The sequence below is a fragment of the Pelophylax lessonae genome (genome assembly GCF_965119305.1).
Source record: "Pelophylax lessonae genome assembly, chromosome: 1".
Taxonomy (NCBI): Eukaryota; Metazoa; Chordata; class Amphibia; order Anura; family Ranidae; genus Pelophylax; species Pelophylax lessonae.
This window is the reverse complement of record NC_138768.1, coordinates 495217445-495230904: the sequence shown is the minus strand read 5'-3', so window position 1 is coordinate 495230904 and position 13460 is coordinate 495217445. Positions and strand designations below refer to the sequence as shown.

The following is a 13460-nucleotide window of genomic DNA, read 5'->3' as shown; positions in this document are numbered from 1 at the left end:
CCCCCTAACTTACCTACTAACATGTACTGATTTCGCAATGCTGCTCTGAAGACACTGTCTTCTATCTTCCTGTGTGCCCTGCAGATGAGATGACGTCTGCATGGGGTGAGGCTCAGAGAGACGCCCAAGCACCGCCCCTATGACGTTGGACGTCTTGAACCAATCACAGGACAGCAATCGCACAGTGGGAGTGTTCGGGGCGCAATGCTCTGCGCCCCGAGGACACTCTGAGAGGACGCCAATCAGTTTCAAAGAAGGAGACACATGATGCCAAATGCCCCACCCTCTCCATAGCCAGCAATGTGTCCAGCGCCCCGCTCCCATTAAAGGTACACATTTTTTTTTTTTAATGCTGGTGTTACGGATGTGACTAGCCTTGGGGGAGGGCAGCCGCCACTGATTGACACACTAAAATAGGTAAGGTAGGATAAAAAAAAAAAAAAGATCACAAGCAAAAGACACATCTGAGAGGTCCCTTATTATGTGGCTCTCCTGCCACCTTTAGCAATCACATATCACAGGCAAATAAGCCAATGAACAAATCTGCATACAACTCATCAAGCCCCCAATATTTATTAGTTTAAGGTGTTGAGAGTAATCAGCATCCAATCTGGGATAGGGATCAGGGAGATCTCTAAAAGGTTAATGAGATTGGGTAATTATTGTGGTGTCTACAAATAGAAAACATGGTCCCCTTTTCAAATCTGTAGGTGGAATATAAATCTTCTTCCTCCAGTAACAGTTTTAAGAACCGGAGCATTGCTAGGGTATGTCTCGATAAATTTGGAAGAATCTGGATATTGGATGTGTTGTACTCCACAGTACATCTAACCCATGCCTTGCTCAGAATTTCTTCTCTTAACATTAATGATGCAAGCCAGTGATCCCCAACCTTCTTGGCACCAGGGATCGGTTTTATGGCAGCCAATTTCACCAGGGACTGGGGGGGGTGTATGGTGGACAGGTGAGGTGATGGGATATTCATCTATAAGTTGGGGCTAGGCCACACAAGACCTTCCTCTTTTGTTTCCTCACCTGCAATGTGCTATCCGCAAGGGTCCTTATGCAGGCCAAACCACATAAGGACCCTGTGATCCGCCGCCCATTGAATACCTTCATGCTGTGTTTCAGTTGATGTGCTACCTGTGTAGACCCTAAGTTGAAGTCAGGCCACACAAGACCTTTCTGCTGTGTTTCCACTCCTGCAATGTGCTGCAGTGTGGCCCCCCCTTTCCTCTCTCCCCATTTTAGTCTATGCCTCTCCTGCCTCCCCTTTGGCAGGAATTAAAACAAAAGTAAGGCGCAATTGCTACAAATCTCAAAGTAAATGTCCATAAAGAAGTCTATATACTTGGTGGAGTGCACCATTTAGTCCAATAACTTAGGGCTGCCATCAATATAGGAACAGAAGCCAGATTCCAGCAAGACTGCAGGTAAAAACAAGAGGGAGAGGCGCCTTTAAGTGTAGACTTTAAAAACGATTTATTGTATAGTATATAATTGGCAACGTACATGTTAGGAGATAAAAACAGACATCTTTTGTTCTACGCCGCTGAGCCACCTGCACCTCCATCCTCGATCTGAGTGTACATCCCATCCACCGTACGGCCAGCCGGCTTCCTCATAACAGTGACCAGCGAGGTGAAGCCTGCATGGCGCTGCCAGCGAACTGACTTTACATCCACTAATGACCCTTGGGACAGCCTTAGTATGAAGTGCCTATTTTTATCTCCTAACATGTGAGTTGCCAATTATATACTATACAATAAATCGGTTTTAACGTCTACACTTAGAGGCGCCTCTCCCTCTTGTTTTTACCTGCCCCCTTTGTCAGGGCTGTGCTCAGTCCATGTGTTACATATAGTTACATAGTTACATAGTAACACATAGACTGAGCACAGCCCTGACAAAGGGGACAGGTAAAAACAAGAGGGAGAGGCGCCTCTAAGTGTAGACGTTAAAACCGATTTATTGTATAGTATATAATTGGCAACTCACATGTTAGGAGATAAAAATAGGCACTTCATACTAAGGCTGTCCCAAGGGTCATTAGTGTTCCCCCTCCATTACGATCTGCCACCCCCTGCCCTGCTGATAGGATGACATAGTCAGCAAGGCAGGCGGAGGAGCCGAGAGAGGACACACAGGCATGGCCGCACAGCAGCTGGTGAGTGATGATCAGGGTCTGTGACAGCCTTGTGCCCCTGCTGTGTTGCCCAGTCAGCAACAGGCTGTGGACGGATAACAGTCCGCGGCCCGTGGATTGGAGACCCCTGATGGGTGCTGAAGCCTGGTGAACTCTATCAAATTCAGTTTTTGGCATCCTGATCCAGAAGCATATTGAATATAGTTTGCTCTACAATTCCTACATCTGCAGAGCATGTTGATTCAGACGCCACCCTAATTTTGACGTTGTTACTCCTACTCCTATTTTCAAGGCTACATTTGTTTTTACTTTTGTCAGGCTAAGTACATTTTCTGCAAGTACAGAAATATACCTCATGTGTATATAAAGGAATGGCGCTTCTTAAATGTGAAAAACAAACCAAATCAAAATCATAAAAATACAGAAAACATTAGTCCATAAATAATAATACATATAAGATAGTCCATGTAGTGCATTTTTGCCTTGATTTTACAGTACTTTTGCAGCAATTTGCATTTGTTAATCTGCCCAAAAACAAATTGGCCAAAAAAAAAAAAAAAAAAACCCATAAAAAATGAAAACGCAAATCACAGCAAAATTGCAGCAAAATAACGGTAAAATCGTGTGTTCAAAAACGCACAGCAAAAAACACTGCAGAAATGGATCAAAAGCAAATTCATAGATGTGAACTGAGCCTTATTGTAATCTGTGGACCCTTACTATGGCTAAATGACCTGATTTCAGTAGTCTATGAGCAAAGATACTAATAACATTTCAGTAACAAGCATAGCCACTCACAAGCATGCTTATATTGCTGAAATTACACCATAGTTTCCCTTTATACACACCTTTGCTGTGCACCTTTTCATGCATTATGTGTGTTGTCAACAATCATGCATTTTCAGGCTCTGTTATCAGTAGGCTCTAAAAAACGTAAAAACACTTAAAACTTTACACTTAAAAAAAATAAAGATGCCTGTCAACACACTGCCCAACTAACACAAAGTAATGGCTAAATTGTGTACATGCAATGATGTGCATTATCGTGACCCTAACAGAGCTTCCCACACTAATCTATTCCCACATTATTCGACTTCAGGTCTAATATTAGGTGCCCCTCTGAGCACTGTGGTTCCTTCTGCTGACCCCTGAAAACACTATTTCTCTTTCGTTCATTGACGGACACAGCTCCAAATTCTTCTTAATCATTGGGTAATACTGCCCCCTACAGGAGTAGGACACTAGGCAGAAAAAAGCTTGACTATGCCTATGGGCAGTCCCAGGAGGTATACACCCACTCTCAGCTATAGGCACTTTTTTTCTGCCTAGTCAGGAGTAAGGACCTAGTTCCTTGCTGGGTTCTCTGGTACTGGATTTTTCTTCATTTTAAATGGAATTTTTTTCCTCTTTTCTTATTTTGTTTCTGTGAGAACTACAATCAAGTGCCGGACTGAGGAATATAAATTCTTAGGGTCCTCCCAGTCCAGCCAGCGAGAAAGTGCAGACCGCAGCTCCGTCATACGGCAGGATCTGGCCACAAATTTAGGGTGCGCCCTTGCGGCCTACTCGTCAGAACCTATGTGAGGTGGCCCCTGTGGGGATGGCTGAAGCCACTTCCTTCCGTTTGGGCACCTGCCTTCCCCTCTGCTTCCCCTGGGGCTCGCTTCCTGGTGACCAGGCGCCCTCAAAAATTTAGGCCACGGCTTGTGGTCTGCGGCCTACTAGGCCATGTTGCCGAGTCGGGTGCCGCCATTGGGGGGTGGCCCCAGTGCATGTAGCTGAAGCCCCGAATTTTCATTTGGGCATCTGCCAGGCTGATTATCTGTGCAATTGTGGCTGGGCCCCCACAAAAATGTAGGCCGCGGTTTACGGCCTGCTGGGCCATATGATGAGCTTGGCACCTCCCTTGGATCGGGTGGCGCTGTGGGAACGCTGCCTGCGTGTCCTTGTCATGGCGGGCGGCCCCCTTTTAAGGGGGCTATGTCCTATCATGTCCTCTATGGAGGGCTCGGTGGGTGACCCCCTTGTTTTTTGGGGGGTCCAATAGGTGGTCCATTTGTGGTCCTTTGCGGGATCGCAGTCTGCGAACTCCCCTGATTGTTATGTTTTTGGGGTAAGCTCAGTATATAGGGACACTACTGAATGCTCAGATAGTGAGGATGATTCCTCTGCTCCTCTAGCCGCGCTTAAATAGGCGCTGATAAATGCACTGTTTGTGTCAGTGCAGGAAACTTTCAAAATGGAGGTTGTGGCTGATGCCTTTTGGCACCCACAGCCCTCCAAAGTGGCGAGGGTGTTCCTCCTTCTGCTTACCTTGACAACATTGTCACAAACAGTGGGGTTTTCCAAAATGGAGTGGCGTTATTTGATTGTGGTATCCTTGTGAGGATTTACTGTGCAAAGGTGGACGGTCCCACCTGTAGTGGAGTCACTGGTTTCCAGGTCAAATTCAGTTACCTTCATCCCGGCTGGGGAGTCCCTTTACAGGTCCAGCTAATAAAGGGGCGGATGCTTTGGCCCGCCATATGTGCACTATGGCTGGTTCCGCAATTAGGCGGGTAATTACTATTGCCCTGGTGTCGCGAACTCTGACCGAGTAAGCTAAGATATTAACGCCGGGACCTGGAGGGACAATAGTTTCCCACTGTCTTTGGGGAGCTGGCGGACCGGTTTGACTGGGGCATTCTCTTTGGCTTCTAAGTGGCCTCTTCGTCTCTCAGCATCTTAAGATTAGGAATCAAAAGTCAGGGCCTCCACCAGAGGTTCCAAGAGGATCTGGTCTGGCAAGCCACGAGCGGGCTCTTCCAGACCTGCGGACAAGGCTGCCTCTGCATGAAGGGGCGCCCTCACCTGTATCTGGGGTGGGGAGATGTCTTTGCTGGTTTCTGCATCCATGGACCTCCCTGGTACAGGTCAAGTGGGTCCACAACGTTATTTGGTCAGGCTATGAGATTAAGTTCCGTCTTGTCCTCTGGAAAGGTTTTTCCCTTCCAAACTGCACTTGACCCCAGATCACTTACGGGGTCTCTTTGGGGCAGTCCAAGACTTATTTCAAGGGATGATTGTTGTGGTTCCGACTTCGGAACATTTTCAAGGGTTTCTACACTCATACCTCTTTACAGTCCCCAGGAAGGAAGGCAATTCTGGACCTCAAGGCGCTAAGCTGTACAAGGCGCTAAGCTGTAAGTACAGAAGTTCTGCATGGATTCCATTCACATGGGTGTGGTGTCCATACATCAGGTGGATTTCTTCACGCTTCTTTTGACATCAAGGACGCCTACCTGCACATTCTAATAGTCGCCAGTGCTTCATCCGTTTTGCCGTGGACGAGGAGCATTATCAGTTTGTGGCACTGACCGTTGGTCTCACCTCAGCACCTCAGGTCTTCACAGGAGTGTTGGCTCTGGTGCTGGCATTTTTTTGAGTCAGCGGGGGATCTGACTGTTCTGATGGACTACTGGAGATTGCTCTGCAAAATCTGAGGGAGTTCAGAGGGGTTCCTGAACATTCAGGAGTCTGCTTTGGTTCTGTCCACAAACAATGGCCTATCTGGGTCTGACTCTAGACTCTGGAGTGTTTCTGTCTCGGGAAAAACTCCAGACATTGCCGGAGGCAATTCAGCTTCTGTTGTTCAGCAGATGGTCACACCTCCGGGCTTGCATGCGCATGCTGGGCCTGATGGTGTCCACTCTCAAGGCAGTCTGTTTGCACAGTTCCACACAAGATCTCTGCTAAAGAGATTCTGGTGAAATGGGTCAAGGATCCACAGTCTCAAGTGGTGGCTTCGCCCTCTGGCAATTTGACAGGGAAGTTCCTTCTGCTCCTGTACTGCATGGTTGTCTCCATGGATGCCAACCTGTTCGGGTGGGGAAGCGTCCTCAGCACAGACATGCTCAGGTGGTCTGGACTCTGGCAGAGCCCAGACTGCTGATTAGTATACTGGAACTCTGAGTGATCAGACTTTGTCTGGCTCATTGGACAATCGTCTTCAGGAGTGTCCGGTACAAATTAATTTGGACAATGCCATGGCCGTGGTCTATGTAAATCACCAAGGGAGCACAAGAAGTGTCCTGGCGGCTCGTAAGTATTGGCATTCTAAGGTGGGCTGACTGATTCATTCCAGCCCTCTCAAATTTCTGCCACGACTCCTGTGCAGGATTCAGGCAGAAGGGATTCTGGTCATTCTAGTAGCTCAAGACTGGTCTCCCTGATCTTGGTATGCCGATCTGGTACGGCTGGTCACCAATGCTCCTTGGGTACTTTCTCTCAGGGAGGATCTGCTGTTCCAAGGACCAGTCTTCCATCCTGCCTTACAGTCGATGGCTTTAACGGCTTGGCTGTTGAACGGTAGGTGCTCAAGGGTGGAGGTTTGTTTGAATCTGTGATTCCTACCCTGTTAAAAGCTTGGAAATCTGCCTCTAGGAAGATCTACTATTGTACGTGGAAGACGTACATTGCATTGTGTGAGTCTCTTGTGGTTCATCCGTGCTCCTTCTCTGTGGATTGGATCTTTACCTTCCTTCAACGGGGGGGGGGGGGGGGTTGAACAAAAATTGGCCTTGAGTACCATCAAGGACCAGGTTTTGGTGTTTTTTTTTCCAATGACCTTTGCCCACACACTCCCTAGTGCATACCTTTTCTTCAGGGTGTCCGACATTTGGTTCCTTCAGTGCAGGCTCCTATGCCGCACTTGAATCTTAATATGGTACTTTCTGCTCTACTGATGCTTTTCTTTGAAAATATTCCGGAGGTTTCCCTGCTTACATTGTCCCAGAAGGTGGCCTTCTTTTGTGGCTATCATCTATGCATGCAGGGTGTCGGCACTGACGGCGTTATCCTGTTGTTCACCTTATGGTGCGTCACAAGGATAAGGTGGTGCTTTGCCTCTGTCCGTCATTTCTTCCTAAGTTGGTCTCTGACTGTCATTCGAATGAGGACATGTTGCCTTTCTTGTGTCCCAGGCCTAAACATCTGAAGGAAATTGCCTTGCATGTCTTGGATGTGGTCCGGGCAATTAGGGTATACCTGGCAGCTACGGAGTCTGTTAGGAAGTCAGACTCTCAATTTGTGCTCACGGACGGACATCACAAGGGGTTGTCCGCTTCTTCTTCTGCAAGCATTTGCAAATGGTTCAGACCTATTGCATCAGTGGTCAGGTTCCTCCTTTCCTTGTTTAGGAGCACTCTACTAGGGTGCTTAGTGTCTCCTGGGCTTCTCCTCTTCAAGCATCAGTGACGCAGGTTTTGAAAGGCGGCCAGCTGGTCGTCGGTGCACACTTTTACAAAGTTTTTTCTAAAGTGGTTGTGCTGGCATCTGCGGATGCTTCTTTTCTCTGCAAGGTTTTGCTGGCTGCTGTTTAAGAGGACCTGATTCTCTTTTTTCAGGTGGGCTCCGGTTGTTTGGTTGACCCCCTGTTGCCTGGTTGGCTACAATTAGCCTTGGAAATTTTTTGGTTGTTCCAACCCCTCATGTTTAACCCTGCTTCTGGGACATCCCAATGGTTATGAATACCAGAAGCTGTGTCCATCAGTGAACGAAAGAGAAAATGGGATTTTTGAAATACTGTAAAATCCATTTCTCTGATGTTCATTGACAGACACAACACCCACCCCTCTGTGAAGGTGGCTTTCTTCTGACACTGCTTGTTACAAAACTGAGTGCCTATAGCTGAGAGTGGGTGTATACCCCCAGGGACTGCCCATAGGTGTAGTCAAGCTTTTTCCTGCCTAGTGTCCTACTCCTGTAGAGGGCAGTATAACCCAATGGTTAAGAAGAATCAGGAGCTGTGTCCGTCAAAGAACATCAGAGAAATGGATTTTACTGTAAGTCAAAAATCCCATTATTTCATACAATGGGAAGTGTGGAATAGAATTGGTGCCAGAAGCTCTGCTACAGAGGGGAAGTTTTAGCAAATAAACTTATGAGCAGGTAATTATAGTGCTGCCTTCTTCACAGAGTACTGCTGTTGTAATTTTGTGAACTCCCTGACAGGGTCACTTTAAATCATGTGCATTAAAACACAGAAGTATAAATGTTAAGTTTTAAGTGGCATATTCATTGCATAATCATCAAAGCTCTGGATTCTTAAATGTTTCTAAATTGTGCATCATATATATATATATATATATATATATATATATATATATATTTAATATATCCAGTTGTATGTTACTATACCTCTAACCTTTTTTAAACATATTTTATCTAGCTGCAGAAGAGAGAGCGGTCATGCAGAGCGTATGTGCAGGTAAAATATCTATTTCTACATTCTGTGTATGTCTAATTGTCTTTTATAGGTTATGTCTTTGCTAAATGCTTACCTAGGCCTAAAACATATTTGCAATATGACATGCCACCTAAGTTCCACCATTTTTTCATTGAACATAATTAAATATTTACTAAAAAGCAATAGTATTATTAAAGCAGAGTAAACAGGAGCAAATCATAATATTCATTCATGCAATTCATTCAAACCTAGCACTGCAGGAACACTACGATAGAATGTGCTCTAATTCACGTGTCTGCTCCAGGCTGCTGAAATACTAGCACAATGATACAGTTGAATAGTAAAAGAAAATTATAATCAGATATAACTGCATGTTTTCATACTTGCTATGAGGTAAGCAGACTTATCAAGTAACCCAAATATTCAGAGTCGTCTGTGATTTGTATCCCCATGCCTCTGTTTCACTCACCTTCATCATGCTTAATTGGTCTGTGTAGTTAATACCTGCTGCCTTAAGTACTCAGGAATTTTTAAGGTTAACACAATCTGGGAAAAACACCAGCCTTAAGGTCGATTTCCTTTCCAAAGTATTTGCAAGTTATATTATCATTGGGCAGACCACTATACAGTATCTGGCCAGGTGGCAACCCTATGATTACCTATGACAGCAGGAGGAATAGTGGACTTTTTCATGTAGTACATACGATCGACCATAAACAGTGTGGAGGAAATAGTCCCTAGTCAGTAATTGGACATTCTATTCTAAAACAGGAGCTACTGGACTGAGTACACTGAACATGGCTTGCTCAGTAGGCATTTCTATTGATTTTAATAGTAGCATTTTCCTATGAATATGGTATTTCATAATAATTATAATAATTGAATTGTTGTAAGAACTTACTGTAAAATTCTTTTCTCTGAGTCCTCTGACAGACGCAGCTCTGGAAGTTTCTTCACTAATGGGCAATGTGCGCCCTCTTCAGGAGTAGCTAGGCAGTGAAAACTTTCACTAGGCAGGCCTTTAGGGGCCGTTCTATCCACATGACCCCAGACACACCTGCTCATAGAATCAGTGTCATAGCAAAGCAGTGAAGGAGAACACAACCAACCCCAATACAGAGGGGCGGGAGCTGCGTCTGTCAGAGGACTCAGAGAAAGAATTTTACAGTAAGTTCTTACAAAAATTCAATTTTCTCTTATGTCCTCTGACAGACGCAGCTCTGGAAGTTTCTTCACTAATGGGACGTTCCATAGCAGTGTAGGCATGAGGGGTGGGAAGAACGCAACCAACAACTGTTAACGGTTCAACAAGGCTAAAAAACAGATCCACTTCCGGAGTTCCCTATCGGGCACACAGGAGGCGAAAGACCTCCAGATGCAGGGACCATTCCCCCTTATCCAGAGTCTGATGACTCAGGTAATCTGCCTGCCAGTTCTCCACCCCTGGGATGTGAACTGCAGAAAGAGCCGGAACGTGTGCCTCCGCCCAGGTCAGAATCTCGACCACTTCCTTGGCCGCTCGAGCACTCTTGGTGCCCCCTTGGTGACTGATGTAAGCCACAGCTTTGGCATTGTCAGTTTGCACTCGAACCGGGAGACCCTGTAACCGAGGTGCCCAATGAAGCAAGCAGAGCTTGATCGCCCTGAGTTCCAGGACATTGATCGGTAGAGACAACTCCACCATCGACCACGTTCCTTGGATGCAAAGAGTGTCCAGTACTCCACCCCAGCCCATCAGGCTGGCATCCGTGGTGATCACCGTCCACAACAGCGGCATAAAGTACCTGCCCTGGCTCAGAGCGGGCGACAAAAGCCACCACGAGAGCTCTGACCGCGTGCGACTGCTCAGACAAATCATCCTGTCCAAAGACTGCGGATCCTTGTTCCACATGCCAAGAATTTCTCTTTGCAGAGGTCTCGAATGAAATTGGGAAAACAGGACCGCCTCGAAGGCTGACACCATCAATCCCAGAGCCCTCATACAGGTCCACAGAGAGGAGAGATCGTTGTCCTTCAGGATCCTGATCTCGCCCTGCAAGGTCCTGAGCTTTCCCTCCGGGAGAAAGACCCTCGCTTGAGCGGAGTCCAAGATCATGCCCTGATAACTCAGTCATACTGACGGAGTCAGCGCAGATTTCAGGAAGTTGATGGTCCACCCAATCTCCTGAAGCATCTGAACTGTGAATGCCAGGTCGCCTGACAGGGTGACACATGAGCTCGCCCTTAACAGGCGATCGTCCAGATAACCGAGGACCACAATCCCTTTCTTGTGGAGCAAAGTCAACACTGGGGCCAAAACCTTGGTGAAGACCCTGGGAGCGGAGGCTAGTCCAAAGGGTAATGCCACAAATTCATAGTGCTCCTCCGCCCCCGTGAAACGGAGATACCGTGGGTGGCCTTCGTAAATAGGGATGTGCAGATACACAACTTTTAAATCGATGGAGGCCAGAAAGTCTCCTTGTTGAAAAGACGCCACCACTGACAAGATGGATTCCATCCGAAACTTCTGTACCCGCACAAAGTGGTTCAGCGATTTGAGGTCCAGAATTGGATGCACCTTGCCCTCCTTCCTGGGCACCGTGAACAGGTTCGAGTAAAAACCCTGAAACCTGTCCGGCTGAGGAACCTGGGACAATGACTCCCTGTATCAATTTTTGAACCCATTTGTCTGGGATCAGAGACGTCCAGGGTTCTCGAAAATTATGCAGACGTCCCCCCACCCCTGAACCGGGTGAGAGCGTCCCTTCATGCAGAGGAGGACTTGTCCGCCAAAGCGACTGTCCGGCCCTGGGCTCACCCGACCAAGACTTCTTGTTTCCTCCGGAGGCTCTGAACGGTTTGCCTTTTTCCTGTGCCCCCGAGGCACGAAAAAGCCTTGAGCCTTGAAGGAAGGTCCCTGCTTACTGCGAGGCGCTTTACCTTTTGAGGATTGGGGGAGAAGAGTACTGTTGCCCCCTGTTAGGCCCTTGATTAACTCATCCAAGGAGTCGCCAAAGAGGCGTTCACCCAAAAAGGGGAGGTCAGCCACGGCCTTCTTAGAAGCCTGGTCTGCCGACCAGCTCTTCAGCCACACCATGCGGTGTAATGCAACCCCTACCGCAGACACTCTGGCACCCGGAGGGGCCTCGTCCTGGGCCGCATCACACAGGTACACCATAGCCTGGGCCAACTGATCTGTGAGTTCAATTAGAGTCGGAGGAACCTGCAGGTTGCTCTTAAGCACCTTGTTCCATTCCGTAACCGTCTGAGAAACTAAGACGGAGGCGAATTCGGGTTTGAGCAGCGAACCTGCCACCAAGTGTAAGTGGCGGGAAAGTGCCTCTGTACGCCTGTCAACTGGGTCTTTAAACACCGGGGAATCTTCCACGGGTACCACAGTTGATTTATTCAACCGGGAAACAGTGTGATCCACCTTACGTGACACCGTCCAGCGAATGGAAACCGAGTCCACAAAAGGACAACGCGCAGAAAGCGCTTGGGCACCATCAGCATGTGCTTAATACGCCGCCATTGCTCATTCACGATTTCGTGAAAATCCTAGGGACAAGGAAAAACCTGACCTGACTTCTGGGCTTTGCGGGAGCCGAAGACAACCTGCCTTTCTGACTGTGTGGGCTCATCATCCAGTTGTAGTGTTTCCTTTACTGAATGAATCAATGCTTCTACCAGAGCGCATTCCCGCACTGCGGCTGAGGAGGACTCATCCTCCTCATTATCTGACTGTGAGGACAGGTATCCCTCAGGGGGAGCATTGTCTGTGGCAACCATATCAGGCTCTGAATAAGAGGACTGAGAGGGCATAGGCCTTTTTTGAGTAGCAACTTGTTTCATTACAAGGTCAACTTTGAATGCCAGAGTTTCTAAGGCTGCAGACATAGACCCCAGAGAAGGTGAACCAGATGGGCCAGCTGCACAAATAAGTTCAGAGGGGAAATTTCCACTTTGGAACTCCATTTTAAGCAATGCCAAAATTGAATACACTGGCCCTTTTAATGTTGCACTCGCGGTCTGCACCGCTATACCGCGCTATAGCTCTTTAAGGCTAGCAGGTATCCTGACAGGAGCTAAGTGTGTCCGAGGAATGTTAAAAGGACTAAAAAAACCCTTACTATAAGCCAACCTGGATAAGTAAACCGCTCTGTCAGTCTGTCAGCAGCTAGTGAAACTCCAATACAAAAGAATGGGAAACATAGCCAAAATGGCCGCTGCCCATACAGCGTGGCTGCCCACACTTAAGATGGCACCCGAAAACTGCGCCAAACACTCAGGGAAACAAGAAAAATGGCTGCTGCCCTTACAGAGATGCAACTTGATGTCCACACTTAAAATGGCGGCCGGAAATGGCACCAGCGGTCAGGAGCCCAGGCAATGAGACCTTCACGGGGACCCCCTACAGGGGACCCCCCCAGGACAAGTTAACATTGTCACACCCCTTTCCCCAGGCGTTAGTCGCCGCTAGAGCGCCCCCAGCAGGAGCAGGGAGGGCAGGACCTGTCCTGACAGACCAGGGGGATAATTTAGGAAACCCAGCCCTTTTATACCCAGGAGTGGGCCCACAGCCCCCCCACAGGCATCTGTCCCAGGGACATGGGGGCTTGTAGCACTCACCATACCATGGACCGTGGGGCTCCGCTCCGATACAGCTCGCCTCCCATCCTGAGTGGGGGTGCTGCCAGCCAAAAGGGGTTCACTGCAACTCAGGGCGTTTAAGGTTGAGGCGTCCCAGCGAAAGCATCTGTTCGCAGGCTCATCCCCATCCCTTGGGGCTCTGTCGTGGCTAGGCCTGGGTGGACCACAACCTGCTCACACTCGTTGGGCAGGCTGGGAGACCGTAAGGATCTAGATTATCCAGTGCGAAACCCCAGCCCAGCGGTCGCTTGTTGTTCACCAGGAGGATCCCCCTGACACTAGCTAGCTATAGTGAGTAAAGAAAAATAAACATGTCCAAAAAGAAATAAAAACTGAGATCGAAGTCCCAGCAACCTAGGTCCTACTCCTAAGCTAGGCAGCAAGAAACTGATTCTATGAGCAGGTGTGTCTGGGGTCATGTGGATAGGACAGCCCCTAAAGGCGTGCCTAGTGAAAGCT

The 13460-nt window shown here is 47.8% G+C and overlaps 1 protein-coding gene across 2 annotated transcripts in view; it reads left to right on the top strand.

The window, feature by feature from the left end:
* The window catches only part of ADGRL3 (adhesion G protein-coupled receptor L3), a 1148837-nt gene that overhangs the window by 583122 nt on the left and 552255 nt on the right, over positions 1-13460 (top strand). Inside the window, exon 11 of one of the 2 annotated variants that reach the window (XM_082254905.1) lies at positions 8355-8393. The exons of the other annotated variant lie outside the window; for it this stretch is intronic. Coding sequence (XP_082111031.1) covers positions 8355-8393 — 39 coding nt within the window. The remainder of the gene's footprint in view (positions 1-8354; positions 8394-13460) is intronic. 2 annotated transcript variants of the gene reach the window in all.